Source organism: Halichoerus grypus, chromosome 5 (genome assembly GCF_964656455.1).
Source record: "Halichoerus grypus chromosome 5, mHalGry1.hap1.1, whole genome shotgun sequence".
NCBI classification, from domain to species: domain Eukaryota; kingdom Metazoa; phylum Chordata; class Mammalia; order Carnivora; family Phocidae; genus Halichoerus; species Halichoerus grypus.
This window is the reverse complement of record NC_135716.1, coordinates 174,412,943-174,428,200: the sequence shown is the minus strand read 5'-3', so window position 1 is coordinate 174,428,200 and position 15,258 is coordinate 174,412,943. Positions and strand designations below refer to the sequence as shown.

Here is a 15,258-nt window from a genome sequence, read left to right as displayed (position 1 = left end):
TGCTCTATTCTCTGTGCAACTTTTCTGTAAATCTAAAATGATTCCAAAATTAAGTTTATCTTTTAAGAAGGCATTTGGCAATGAGAGGAATGGAAAGAACACCGTTGTAGCTGGAGGAGGGCAAGGCTAAGAGGCGCTGGAGATGTGGCAGGAAGCAACCAGGTTGGCCAAGATAAGGACTCCGGTCTTAATCTTTGAGAGCAGAGAGAAGTCTCTACAGGGCTTTAGTAGGGAAGTGCCGTCAATTCTGTTTGCATTTGAAAAGATCTGGGTTCTATCTGCAGGATGGATCCAGAGGGAGATTAGCAGGGACAGGAAACCCAGTTAACATTCTGCCCACATTCCAAGTGAGAAAAGGTGGGCGGGGGGGTGGGGGGGGAGGAGGGAAGTGGATATAGGGCAGGATGTATTTGGGAGGTGGAGCACCCAGGACTTGGCCACTGAGTGTGGTCGGGGAGATGGAGCATGGTGCCCACGAGAGGGTCTGGGACCATTGGTGGAGCTAGGGAGCCCAGTGAAGGAACACCTGAGTCTGTAGAGTCCTAAGCGGGGAAGCTGTCTTCTTCACAAGTCACCAATCCAAGTGTCCCCTGAGCCACCTTCTATCACCTGCACTGTGTCACCGACAGGAGTCGCCCAAACATACTGCTTATGTTACTGTCCCCTGAGCATGTCATCAGTGTAGCAATGGCCTAAACATGTCACCTGTGTTGCTGTCACCTAAACACCTCTGCATTTATCACCCACATGGCAGTTACCTGCGCGTTTCCACCTGGGTGCCAACCCTGTCACCATTACCTCATTACATCCCCTGGGTGGCTGCCAGCTACACGTGTCTCCTGAGCCTGTTTCTGTAGGGGTATGTCGCCTGCGCACATGTCACCTGCACAACTCACTTACTGTATAACCGATACCTACGAGTGTCACCTAAATATGTCACTCTAGGCGACTGTCACTCAGCAACAGTGTCCGGTAGAGGGGCTGTTTTTCCAGCCTAGCTGAGTTACAAGCAAACAGAATAGCTCCCAAGGGGAGCCAGTCCCCTGCTGTTCCCGCTGACAGGGTGCTCCCCTGAGGGTGGGGAAGGGAGGAAAGCAGCCTCTTCCCCACAAAGTTTCCCTGATGAAAATCTCCCGTTCTCCCAGTCCTTTTATGACAGTCGGTAGACCAGATGTCAACCTCTGCGTATTCTATGTAAATGAAGGTGTTTGTTTATGCTAATGTGTGTTGGCTCTGTTCTGAGCCAGCAGCGGTAGAACGCAAGCTGAGAGCCCAGGTGTGGGGAGCACTGAGTCAGGAGGGAGGTGGGGGACACTGAGTCAGGAGGGAGGTGGGGGGCACCGAGTCAGGAGGGAGGTGGAGGGCACCGAGTCAGGAGGGAACAGAGCTGGGAGACAAAGAAGGGGGCAGTGGACATGAGAGGAGAGAGTGAATCTGAGGTTGGAGAGCACAGCAGAAGCTGATGGGAGTGGGTGGCTTAGGTGAGTAGAGAGCCAACATGTCCATGAGGAGGTGGCAACAGAGAGCTAGATCTAAGGAACCTCCCTCCTCAGGGGCGCAGGGCTTGACCCACACCCAGAGCCTGTGCCCTTCACCACTGCCCTCTCCTTCCCCTACCGCGCTCTCTGATCGGACTAAAGGGTCTGTGTGGTGGACAGGGCTTCATGACCGTGACTATGACCGTGAGCTTCTTCCTGTTTTGTGCTGTGGTGTTACAACCAGAGACCCAAACACAGAGACCCCACTGCCTTTAAGTTGTGGCCAGAAGAGGCTCCCCTTTGGCAACATGATTAAGCACAGGGAAGGTTGGAACTTGCCAGAGGACCTAGAGATTTCCCTGATGGAGCAGTGGCCTAGCCCCCATCCCTCCAGGCCACAGCTCCTTCCTGAGGACCCCAGGCAGAGCCAGCTGCTCCCTGCTTTGTGCTCGGAAAGGCTCACCCTTAAGGATGGGAGGTGTTGATCCACTGGGACAGGGGCTCCTTGGAGGTGAGAAGTTTACTGTTTCTTCTCAATCCCCCAAGGCTGGACCCAAAGGGACAGCAAAGCAGTTGCCTAAAGATGAATTTAAATTCCCATCCTGGCTCTTATTAGCCATATTGGTGGTGGTGGGCGGGGGGACATCTGTGCCTCCTCTAGAGCCTCAGTTTCCATGTTTACGAGGTGGGAATAGTGATCCTATGTGGAGGGCAGAATGAGGTGACGCGCTAGGGCACAGCTTTGAGCCTGTGCCACACGTCAGATGCCTCTTACCCCGGTCATACCCGGGGTCCTCTAAGTGCGGGCACCGTTTACCACCCGCAGCGCACGGAAACTGAAAGGAGCACAGATATAACTCTGGTTGGACACACAGCCCCCACACCCTCACCTCCTGAAGCGCCGCACACAGGGCCTGGCATACAGTCGGTGCTCCATAAATGTTGCTGCCCCTCCCCCTCCCAGCATAGCACAGGAGCACGTAGTCGATCCAGAATCGTCTGTTGAACAAAGGCTGAACAGTGGGGCTTGGAGGTTGTTTTCGGGGTGATGAGGGACTGCGCTTTCCAGGGCCCTATGATGGGCCTTCATCCTGCCCCTCTGCTTCCCCCCAGGCTGCCCGAGGTCCGCATCTCAGACAATGGTCCCTACGAATGCCACGTGGGCATCTACGACCGCGCCACAAGAGAGAAGGTGGTCCTGGCATCGGGCAACATCTTCCTCAACGTCATGGGTGAGTGCAAGGCCCCTGGCCCCAGGGTCCCAGCGAGGAGCTGCGTGCATGCGTGTGCGCCATGCACAGAGGGGCTGTCTTGGGAACCACCTGCCAAAACGTCTGCTGGGAGGCCGTGAACCCTCTTCTTTCCCACTCTTGCCTTCAAGGAGCGAGGAGACTGGCCCTGCTGAAGTAGGACAGTTGTGGCCTTACCACCCAAGGGTTTCCTCCCAGGAAGCCCTTCTCCTCCCAGGAAGCCCTCCTCCTCCCAGGACAAGGCAGGGCCAGGCCTTGTCCCTGGATCCTCATGGCCTGGGCACTTTGGAGGGGCTCTGACACCTTGACTGGGACAAATGAGGAGCTGACAGCAGAATGAGGGCTTCCCAGGGGAGCAGCAGACCTCAGTGTCCACTTCTGTAAGGCAGGGGTGGGATGCAGGACCCCCAGCTCTGGGCCCTGTGACCCAGTGAGGACACAGGGAGGGAGGAGCTGGGCAGTATGGAGGCAGCTGTGGGAGCACCTTTCAAGGCTGAAGCCAAGAGCCACGTTCATAGAAGTGCCCGTGGGGCAGGTCCCCCCCTGGGGGCAGGATAATCTGGGAGCCTCCCTGCGGGAGGTGATGCATATGGGCTGCAGAGAGTGATTCTGACCCTGAATCTCCCCCGGCCTTTCCTGGGACATGGAAGCATCAGGTGATCGGTAAGAACGTGCACTGGACTCGGTGTCAGAGCGTCCTGGGGTCTGACCCTGTATCTGTGCCTCCGTTTCTCCATCTGCAAGATGGGGATAGTTATGCTAGTGCCTGTCTCTGGCTGGCTGTGTCCCCGCCCCAGCCTCGGTTTCTCCATTTGTCAAACAAAGGCCTTGCTCCCAGCGATCTCAGCAGCCTCTGTCGGTGCTGACGTTCTCCTCGGGCACGTTCTCCAATTCTGCTGCCAGAATTCTAGGGACTTGGCCCCGACTCCGGGCTCCAGCGTTCTCTGATTTTCTTATCAAATGATATTTACCAGGGAAACAAAGTTTGTCATAGTCAGGCAATCAATGAAAGCATAAAGGCCCTGTGGAAAGCCTCCGCTTCTAGGGAAATTGAAAACCTCCAAAGGCCAGACCTCCAGAGGGACATTGATTCCCGCAGCGGCAGCACATGGTGTGTTCTGGCTTCGTGGCTTCCTGGGGGATGGGCCGCGGCGGGGAGGTGAGTGTGCCAGGAAAACCTCCCTCTTGCAGTCGTCCCTTCACTGAAGGAGGCTTGTAGGTGCCCGGCCCTGGGCTAGTCAGCCCTTGGAATCTGGTGAAGAACAAAACTCAGTGTGCACCATTGAGGGGCTCCCAGTCTGATGAGGGACATGTACGTAATCATCCATCCATCAGATATTTCTTGAGCACCTACTATGCGCTAGGTAATGGACACACTCCTTCAATAGGACAAGGTCCTTGGGGAGTTGTATCCTGTGCATGAGCCAAGCATAAAACCCACACAGATGCCTAAGAGAGAACTGTGGACAGTGCCAAATCCTGGGCAGAAAATCAGGCAGGTAACAGGATAGAGTGGCTGCAGGTGGGGTGGCAGCTAGTTTAGGGGGAGGACCCAAGGAGGGTCCCTTAGAGGCTTCTGGCTGTGCTTTCCATGTTATGTCATTCAGTCCTCACAACCCACCCGAGGGTAGACACTAGTACTATTGGTCCCATTCTGCAGACACAGATATGGAGGGACAGAGAAAGCAAGCAGCCTACCTAAGGTCACACAGCCAGGATCACAAAACCGTCCTGTGATGGCAGTCCAGTGTTGGGGCCGGAAGCCAGGCATCTTGCCTCTCTCACACCGGCTGTTGCACCCCTGGAAACAGTAGAGACACTCCAGCTGAGGCTTCTCTCTATGTGAGCAAGGACAGGGTCCTCAAAAGCCCCCTCCTCCAGGAGGCCCGCACTTCTCCTTAATTCACCAAAGCTCCCTGAGCATGTTGCTCTCCCTCCATGGCCTGTCTTCTCCTCCATACACCAGGAGGACGTGTAACCAGATGCTCCTAAGCCCTCCTAGCTCTGACATCTGTTAAGTCCATTATCCCACCTGCTAAGCAAGGAACCTAAGGTGCAGAGAGATCTGGTGGGACAGACCAGAACTGCTCGGCTGGCCTGATGGTCCTGGCTGAGCAAGGCAGTGTGCTCCTGGCAGGTCTGGCTTTTCTCTCCGCCCGTGCCACGGCTGGCGGAGACTTTTCTCCTCCGGTCTCGCTGTCTGGGCAGCAAGGAACTGTGAACCTCTGGGCTCCCCCCGACAGAAGGTAACAGCCATGTGGGATGGGGCAGACAGCTGATGAGATCCCAGTTACTGAGCAGGAGGCTGAGGCTGTTGGGGAGACCCGGGAGGGGCAGACCCCCCAGTGGCCCCAGACTCTGACCTCTGGAAATTCAGGGTGTCCGTGGGCAGGATTCTTACTGAAATAGCACTCACCTTGGTCAACCCTCTGACGGACCCACTGCATAGAGGTCATTGTGCTTGCTATTGGTGGCCCTGGCCCAGCTGTCTCCTGATGGGGCAGGTCCCCCCATGCTCACTAAGGCTGCAGCTGAGCCAACAACACAGCCGCTGTCCGTCCCTAGCCTGTGCCTATAGTGCATGAGCTTCGGGCTTCGTGTGCATTATGTTGTGGAATCCTGGCGACAGCCCTGTGAGCCAGGAGATGTTATAATCCTTGTTATACAGCATTAGGACACGCAGGTTTTAGGCTGAATCCCAGATCCATCATTGTGTTCATTAGCCTCTCTGGGCCTCAGTTTCCCATCTATAAAATAGGGACAAGGGTGGCTACCCCCTAGAGTAGTTGTAAGGTTTTTTTTTTTTTTATTTAAATAAAGTTTGCAGGACTCCTGGGTGGCTCAGTTGGTTAGGTGTCCGACTCAGAGCTTTGGCTCAGGTCATGATCTCAGGGTTGTGGGAGCCTCGAATCCAGCTCTGTGCTCAGCAGTGAGTCTGCTGGAGATTCCCCCCCCCTGCCCCACCCCCTTGCACTCTCTCTCTCTAAAATAATAAATAAATAAATCTTTAAATGAATGAATGAATGAATGAATGAATGATGTTTGCAAAGCTCCTAGCCCAGATGAGGCGGCCAAGAGGTTCCATAGGCTGAGACCGCACTGCACCTGTCACCCAGACCCAGGCTCGGAGAAGGAAGTGGCTCAGGTAAGGTGGGGCCATTCAGTGAGATGATCTCCAGGACAGAGTGCCCTGAGCCCAGCGCCTGGCACCTTCCGAGTGCTCAGTAAATGGTATCTCTCACGACAAATACGGATCATGTCGGTTACACATCGGGCTCAATTAGAAAGACTTGAAAATTGGGTGACTCTGCCTTCCCCTCCCTGACCCACCCCTTTAAATATATTTCAGGGCAGGTGTCAAGCACTACAGTCAGCTCCTTGCCTTGGCCGGTGACATGGTATAGACCCTCGTCATACACATAGACCCTCGTCATACACACGCACTCACGCACGCACGTGCACTCACCAACACCCTCCCTCCAAGCAAGTGGAGGCCATTGAAAGCTGGGGTCTCCTTTGAGCGACAACGGACCCTAAGGACCATGGCCACCAACAGTGGGGCAAGATAGCCCTCTCCTCGATTTGGGGGTCAAGGGAAGCTTCCTAGGACGGTGGGGGGAAGAGAGACGAGGAGCAGGGCCCGTCCCACGGCCCCGCACGCATCCCAAGCACAGAGCAATTGTGCGGGAGAGGCTGGCCTCCCGTCTGCCACCACGGCATCTGCATCCAGCACATTCTACCGTGCTGTTTCCACGGGCCTCAGGGTGCAGATCAAAATGTGAGAGCGGCTGTAATTTCACGCCTATAACATCCCCGCTATGTGGTGGGAAAAGACATTTGGGAGCCCCGTGGGTGACACCGAGGGTTTGTGCCGCACACAGTCATTAAAATGTTTTTATCCGAGCTGCAGATAAATTGTAAGCCAATTTGAAAGTTACGTGCTGGGCCCCAGGAACGCATTATACACAGTCACGGAAGGATTGCAGAGGCTCTTCTTGGGGGTGCAGGTTATGCGGGGAGCATGTTAAGGGTGAGATGTTACAATCAATTAAATGTGAGCCCAGACACCCCCACCCCTGCCAACGCCGAAAGACGCTGCTCTCCTGGTTCGGCCGGAAGACCAAGAGGCAAGGTGTCTCTGCCATCTTCGCCGTACAGGCCTGCCACCGAGGGGGCCCTTTCAACCCACAGTGAATAATCAAGGCCACTTTCCATCAAGCACAGGCTGTGTGGCCGGCCCTGTGCACTGAGCGTCCGGAGCACTGTTGATCATACGACCTTCACGAGTGTCCCCCGAGATATAGGCCCCGTCATCCTATTTCACAGATGAGGGAAGGGGGTTTAAGGGTTTAAGGGGCTCCCCCACGTGAGAGCTGGGGGGCCCCCCAGGTCTGCCCAAGCCCAGAGCTTGTGCACCTGACAGTATCTCTGAGCTCCCAAGGGACACGTCTCCACCTTTGACACAAAAGCTATTAGTACTGCAAAGGTCAAGCGAGCATGGGGGTAAGGGGGACCTGTGCAGAGCTGAGACAGCGGGGACCTCCGTGAGACCGAGCCCCAACCAGGAACACTTGGCACTCAAAAATTCAGACGGTTCCTGTGCCCCAGGCCCCATGGGGCTGCTCATCCACTTCGACCCCAGGCCCCTCACTATTCAAACCCTCTGAAAGGAGCACCTGCCTTGGGTTCCAGCAGACCTGAGTCCAAATCCAGGTCAGTGTCCGCTTATGACATGGACAGTCCAGTACCGAACTTTTTTCCTAGTAAAAACAACATCAGAATGGTTTTTTGTTAAAATGGATTAGAAGGTCACTTGGATGTCCACACGCAGGCATTCTGAATCTCATTCATTCATTCATCCAGCCTTCATTTGTTCATTTATGCAACAGACATTTATTGAGCATCTAGTATATTTCAGGCGCTGTTGTAGGTACTGGAATTCAGCTTCAGTAATGAGCCAGACAAAATTCCTCGCCCTCCTGGACCGGACCGTGCAGGAAGGGAGGCAGACCTGAACAAGGAGACCGCGGGTGCCCGTGGATGTCGGAGGGTGGTCGAGCGAAGCAGAAGCAAGCACAGACTGGGGCAAGGCGGGTATTTTAAACAGGGTGCTCAGCAAGGCCCCTCCGAGAAGGTGAGGCCTGAGTGCGTGGACTTGAGGTCTTCATGCACCTGATCCCACACTGCCTGACTCAGCGTCTGCCCGGGGCCAAGCACAGTTCCGGGTGCGGAGGATGCAGTGCAGAACGAGGAAAGTCTTCGCCTCGTGGAGCTTAGGTGCCATCGAGGGAGATGTCTAGCTCACGGTACAGATGCGGAAGCCCAGGCTGACCCCGGCGCCGGGTGCTCCAGGATGCCAGTAACAAAGGATCACTCTGGGAGGCTGAAAGTCACAGAAATATATTCCCTCATAGTTCTGGAGGCCAGAAGTCTGAAATCGAGGTGTCGGCAGGGCCACGCTCCCTCTGAAAGCTCTAGGGAAGGATCCTTCCTTGCCCCTTCCAGCTCCTGGTGGTGGCCGGTGGTCCTTGGCCTTCCTTGGCTTGTAGATACATCCCTCCAGCCTCTGCCTCTGTCCTCACGGGGCGGCCTCCCTCTGTGGGTCTGGGTCTCTGTGTCCACATCTCCCTCTTCTAAGGACACCAGGCATTGGACGAAAGCACACCCTCATCCAGTACGACCTCATCTGAACTTGGTCACATGTACGAAGACCTTTTTTCCAAATAAGATCACATTCACAGGTGCTGGGGGTTAGGACTTCAACACGTCTTTCTCTGAGACACATTTTGAACCCACAACCGTAGCTGAGCCAAGAAATAGCATCAGAGGAGGATTGACATCTGACTCCCAAGCACATGCGGCACCCTTCACTGAGCATTTACCAATATGCCATGCACTGGGCTAAGGTCTTCATAAACTAACTTATCCCATAATGTCAAAAGCTCTGTGAGATGGGTACGGCCATTTCTTTGCCAGATGAGGAAACTGATAGGTACATTTCTTGCCTAAGACACCCAGCCAGCCAGTGGTAGAGCAAAGACATCCTACCCACGTACCCATTCTGCTCTTCTAGAAGTCATAACATACTAACAAGCACTAATAAAATGTTCTATTTGGGGATCCCTATGTCTCTTCTGAAGGCTTTCAAGTGAGGGTGGCCAACTAAAGGTAGAATTTTGGAACCCAAGGCCATAAGGGCACCAAACCACACCAAATGCTTTCAAAACCTGGGGCCCGGTGACACAGGTCCCCCTGTAGAGAATAGTTGTTAATGAACTTTGCATAGCACACTTTTTATTTTTTTCAGTATGTTTTACTGAATTTTTATTAAGTGCATCTGGTGCTTTTTTTCTTTTTTTTTAACTGTTTTATTGAGCTATAATTCATATAACGTATAATTCACTCATTTAAAGCATACAATTTAATGGTTTTTAGCATATTCACAGAGTTGTGCAAACACTTTTAGTTGTGCAACCAATTTTAGAAGATTTTTTAAAATCTATACCCATTAACAATGACTCCCCATCCCATACCCCTTGCCCCAGGCTAAGGTAATCACCAATATAATTTCCTTTTTTTTTTTTTTATTAGAGAGAGAGGGCACATGAGTGGTGGGGAGGGGCAGACGGGGAAAGAGAGAGAGAGAATCTCAAGCAGGCTCCACACTGAGTGCTGCAGAGCCCAATGCAGGGCTCCATCCCACAACCCTGAGATCATGACCAGAGCCAAAATCAGAGTCAAAAGCCCAGGCAACCCTTACCAATCTACTTTCTATCTCTATGGATTGGCCCGGACATTTCATATAAATGGGATCATGCAATACGTGGTCTTTGTCACTCTTGCACACATCAATCCCTCATTCTTTTTTATGGCTGAATGATATTCCATCGTATGATACATGACATTTCTTTTATACAGTCACCAGTTGAAGGACATCTCCACTTTTCAGCTGTTATGAATAGTGCTCCCGTGAATGTTCACAGACAGGTTTTTGTGTGACCGTATGGTTTCAGTTCTCTTGGGTGCATACCCGGGAGTGGAATTGCTGGACCAAATCGTAACTCTGTGTTTAACCTTTTGACTTCCAGGCAGCTGTGCCATTTTACTTTTGCTCCAGCGCCGTGGGGGTCCACATCTCTCCAGATCATCACCAGCTCCCACTACCTGTCTTGTTGATTACAGCCGTCCTGGTGGACGTGAAGTGGTTCTCATTGCGGTTTTGATTTGTGTTTCTCTAATGACTAATGATGTTGATCATCTTTTCATGTGCTTTGTAGCCATTTGGATACCTTCTCTGCAGAAATACCTTCAGATCGTGGGCGCATTTCAACTAGGTTATTTGTCTTTTCATCATTAAGCTGTGCGCTTTCTTTATTTCAGATACAAGGGCCTTATCAGATGTAACATTTGCATATTTTTCCCCTTTTGTGAATTATCTTTTCCTTTCTTACTGATGTCCTTTGAAGGATGAAAGGGTTTCCTTTGGACGAAGTTCACTCCATCTATTTATTCTCGGTTGCTTGTGCTTTTAGTGTCCTAGCTGAGGAGGCTCTGCCTAACCCAAGGTCACAATTTACTCCTGTTTTTCTTCTAAGAGTTTTAATAGTTTAAAACTCTTACATTTAGCTTTATGATTTCTTTCTTTCTTTCTTTCTTTCTTTCTTTCTTTCTTTCTTTCTTTCTTTCTGACCCTGGCCGGAAGAGAACTTTTTATTACTTTTATGTACAGAAAATTCAACAGCGTCCACTCAGCCCAGTTTGGTGGCCAGTTCTTTCACCTCTGCCTTTTCCAACTTGGCAATGAGAGCCACCGACTTTGGACCGGGCATTGCCTCCCCAGGGACGGCGGATCTCATCCTATCTGTCATTGTAATCAGTCCTGATGGCTTCCACCAGCTTAGCCAGTGCTCCTTTGCCTTTTCAGTTAACCTATGTGAAGGCGACAATGGTGCAGGTCTTCCTGTGGACCAGAACCCCCAGCCCGGCCTTCCCCTTGATGATACCGTAGGGAACCCCCATCTTACGACACTGGGCGGGCAGGAAGACAACCAGCTCGGTGGAATCACAGCATGTGCAATCACTATCAGCTGAGCCTTCCTGTTTTCCACCAAGGTGGTGACAGTATTAACCCCAGCTCGAAGGACAGGTGGCTTCTTAGTGGGGACCTCCCCTTTGCCGGCAGCTTTCTCCTCAGCCCGGGGCCAACAATCTCTGCTTCTTGTCTGGCTTTGTCTCTGGTTTATATTTGTGGGCCAGCAGCTGAGTAGCTATTTGGCGGTCCAAGGCCTGGGGGAACTGGTTAATTGTAGGAGGCACTTTGAGACATTTATAGAGAATAGCCCTTTGCCGCTGCAGCCCGATGTAGTGTGGTCATTTGACAAGGTGGGTGAGGTCCCTTGGGGGCTGGATGTCCTGTCTGATGCCAGAATTCTTGGGCCTTTTCTCAAGCAGGGGATGGACCACCTTCTTGGCCTCCTGCTCCTTCACAACGGCAGGGGCCAGAACCACCTTCTTCCCCTTCGCCTTCTTTCAGCATCTTGGATGGCTGGAGGAGACAGAAAACTATGATCCACTTCAGGTTAATTTTTGTACGTGCTGTGGAGGAAGCCTCTGCCTCCATCAATTACAGGTGGATGTCCAGTTGTCTCTGTGCCATTTTTGAACAGAATCTTCTTTCCCCCACTGAATTGTGTTGACATCCTTGCCGAGAATCAATTGACTGTAAGTGTGAGGGTTTATTTCTGGACTGTATTCTGTTCCATTGACCTATATGTCTTTCCTCACGTATGTATTCCAGATGCTTTTTAAAGCCATCTGGGCATCTCCAGCCTGGCTCTGTCACTCCCCTGCCATGTGACGGGGCAGCGAGTCCCCGGGAAGTCCTCCTGGGGCCCATTCCTCGAGCTTTCCCATGAAGAGAAGCTCACCCCGGGCTGGTCAGTGCTCCCAGGGAAAAGGAGACTACAGCGTGTGACAGAGCTGAGCTCACTTCCATGAGGCCAGGCCAGAACCTAGGATTTCTAGAGATCTGGAGCTCTGCTTTCTAAGACCAGATTCCTGAACCCTATCCTCTGGACACCCAGCCTGGTGCTCCTCTCTAGAAAAAGGAGCACGTTCCCAGGACCAATAATTGGAATTAAGTCAAGGACCTCTCGTGACCTGGGAAGGAGAAATGTCTATGGCTCCAAGGGGATGGGGGATGCGAGGCCTGAGGGCAGAGCTGCACTCCTCAAAGACCTGGAGTTGCTGCCATAGGCCTGAGCAACAAGAAGAAACACAACTCTGCCTCTAAAGGACACTGGCAAGAAAGCAGGTGGCAATTTGCCGAGCCTCTTTTGAGAAGCCTGCCTGCGCGCAGGACAGCCATGGGGAGATGTGCGCCTCATAGGCAGATCCAGCACATGCCCCGGGTATGTGGCAGTCCAGGGGACAGCTTAGGTCCGTAGAGGGAGGCCGCTGATCTCAGAGTCCCTGGGGCACCCCAAGCAGGGTAGCTGGGAGGCGAGACTCAGAGCTGCCACGAGGCCCTCTCCATAGCCCATGATGCCTGCTGGGTGGGAAATGATCGGCTCATTCCTTATCTTGGAGCCTGAGTGGAGGAGCCACCTGCTGAGCTTACACTAATTACAGGAACTGGCCCCAGGCGACTGCAGTGGCCACAGGCTCTGGGGAGCGGGGAGCGAGGCTGCTATCAGGAAGAGGAGGAGGGGGAGGAGATAGGGGGTGGGTTGGGATCCAAGCCAGAGCCGCAGAGGAGTTTGGGGTGCTGAGAGGGAGAGGGTGCAAACCCAAACCTCCACCTCCCACCCCAGACACCCCCAGGGTCCTGAGGACTAGGCCTGGGCACTCTTGTCTCCCAAGCAAATGTCCGGCAGGCTCACCTCCAAGCCCCCTCCCTTCCCCATCCCCCTTCCCACCGGCTCTGGTGAGTGACAGTGAGTGCTCAGGATCCTCCAAACCAGAGCCAGGAGAGGGCTGGGTGGTCCCCAATGAAGAATTATTCCTCTATTCAAGTAGGTTGACTAGAAACAGCATTTACTTCCTTAGAGAGCTGGGGAATGGTTAAGGGGATGGGCCTTAGATTCAGCCGTAGATTTTAAGCCCAGTTCTGGAACTCCCAATAATAAAAGCAGCAAATGTTTATTGAGCATTTACTACACGCCAGGCACAGTTCTGCTCCGCACCTGCTCACTCATTGTCCTAACAGCCCTCTAAGGAGGGCCCACGATTCCCTTCCCCATTGTCCAAGCGTGGAAGCAGAGAGCCTAACAAATGTGCCCAAGGGCCCAAGCCTAGCAAGGGGAGAACTGGATTTGAACCCAGGCAGGCTGGCTCCGAGCCCTCAGCAGAGCCACTGCCCTACACTGGTAGGTGGCTTGTTTCATCTCCTGAGCCTCAGTTTCCCTGTCTGCCAAATGGGGGTTACAGTAGCAAATCCCCCCACCACCACGTTGGGACAGGAAATGCCAAGTCCTGTGTCTGGAGCTTACTGTGAGTGCTTACTTTCACCTTGTCCTGACCTCCACCCTGGAAGTGTCAGCGGGGCGGGGGACTGGGGTCAGAGCCGCAGGAAGTGACCCCAGCCGGGGGGCGCTCTCCAAGCCTGGCAGTGAGGACTGTGGCGTCCCACACCGCCCTTGGCCGAGGACACCAGGAAAGAGCAGCGTCACCCCCTCCACAGTCTCGCTGTGACTTTTCCTCCCCAACGTCAGTTACGTCATCTGGAAACGGGGGCATGAAGGTCCCTGGCCCACGGGGCTGTTGAGGATGGTGTATTGAGATGGCTGGCGGCCTTCCGAGGGCAGGGCAGGCAGCGGAGGGGGAGAGACGGCCCCAGCCAGCCCAGGGCTTGGGCCGTAGAGGCTGGACGTGCGAGACATTTCCAGACAGAAGCCACAGGACGTGGGGACCATTCGGAAAGATGGGAACAGATGGGGAGGACGTGGCGGGACCCGGCCCTGGACAGAGATGGTCCCTGAGAAGGCATCGGTGACACCTGTGGTCTCGCTCAGCAGACGGTGACTGCAGGAGATGGGCTTTGGGGTAGAGAGGCCTCCTCCCTGCTCGGAGCTTCTGAGGGGACAGCGTGATGGGCAGCAGGGGCCTGAGAAAGCTGGCAGGGCTTGGAGGCTGGAGGACTGGGGCTGGGGTGGCCAGGCCTGTCCAGGATGGACATCAGAGCGTGTTCAGAGACAGCACACTTAAGTGCCTGGAGAGCCTCCACCTGGCCAGGGACCCGGAGAAAGGATGCTCACTCTGCCCGCCCACAGACCTGCCGCTAGCTCAGGTCACCGGCTAAGAGCCAGTTCAGACAGGGGCCAGACAGATGGGTTTGGGGCTCGGAGGAGCACTTTGGAGCTAACTGGGTCATTGACCAAGGACAGTCACTTCCCAGCTTCAGCCCCAAAGGCCCGAGCCTGCTGACCGCCTCCTGAACAAGCTTCTAGAATCCTCTATCCCTCCCTGTCTGAACACAGCCCTGCAAAGGAGGCATGCCCTTGACGGCCGCCCACTGTGCACTCAGCAACAGGCCCAGCACATTCCATTACCCAGTCCCACCTCTAGTCTCCCCACCGCAGGCTAGCCCCATGCTGCCTTAGTGACAGTGGGCACTACGCACTGCTCAGAGGGTGGAGAACCTTCCAAACATTCCACGACAGTGAGTGGGCTGGGATCTGAGCTCAGGTCTGCTGGAAGGAAGAGCCCCCAGTTTTCCCTCTACATGAGGCTGCCAGGAAGAAGGGGGGACATCGCTCCTCTCTGAGTGGGGGGCAATATGGTGGCCATATGGGCCTAGGCCAGAGGCCAGCACTCCTCTCAACAGGGACAGCATGGAATATTTGGGCTGCCCCGTCAGCTCAGCCATTTGGGAAGTCAGCAAGATCAGTATTCCCATTTTACAGAAGAGAAAGCTGAGTCTGCTCATGAAGGGAAGCCTAGAGTATGAACCCAAACGTTCTCTGATGTCTTCCTCTGTGGCGAGCTGAGGCCCTCAGCCAGGGTGCAGACAAGCCTCCGAAGGGCACGTCGGGTGTGATTTGGAAAGCTACGTGACCTCTCTGACCGGTAAGGGAGGCTGGAAGGGGCAGGCAGCTTCGTCGAGCAGCGTGTACTGGTGTGTGCATCTTGTCCGTAGGGCCACCGAGCTAGTGTCACCAGGCCTTCTGTGAGGGAAGCAGACCATCCGCCCACTCATTGCTCGCGCTTCAACCAACATTGTAAGTCCCCGCTGTGCGGGTGCTTGCTTTGGGGGGACGACTGAGAGATTCCTCTTCGTGTGGGACAGCCAGGGTATGTGCTAGAGTAAAGGTGAATTTTGCAGGTTCAGGGTGCCGAACCTGGCTCCAATATATTAAATATATTAATTCATTTAATCCTCACTACTCTAGGAGGTAGGTACCTGTATCATTCCCATTCTGATGATGAGAAACCTGGCCCAGAGAGGTTAAGTAGCTTGCCCAAGGTCACCCAGCAAGCGAGTTGCAGAGCTTGTATTCAAACCCAGACCGCCTGGCTAAAGAGCCTCCGTA

At 53.8% G+C, this 15,258-nt stretch overlaps 1 protein-coding gene across 1 annotated transcript in view; it reads left to right on the top strand.

The window, feature by feature from the left end:
- Positions 1 to 15,258, top strand: part of IGSF21 (immunoglobin superfamily member 21) — a 235,281-nt gene that overhangs the window by 195,769 nt on the left and 24,254 nt on the right. Inside the window, exon 4 of the mRNA XM_036115519.2 lies at positions 2,592 to 2,710. Within this exon, the coding sequence (XP_035971412.1) occupies positions 2,592 to 2,710 (119 nt within the window). The remainder of the gene's footprint in view (positions 1 to 2,591; positions 2,711 to 15,258) is intronic.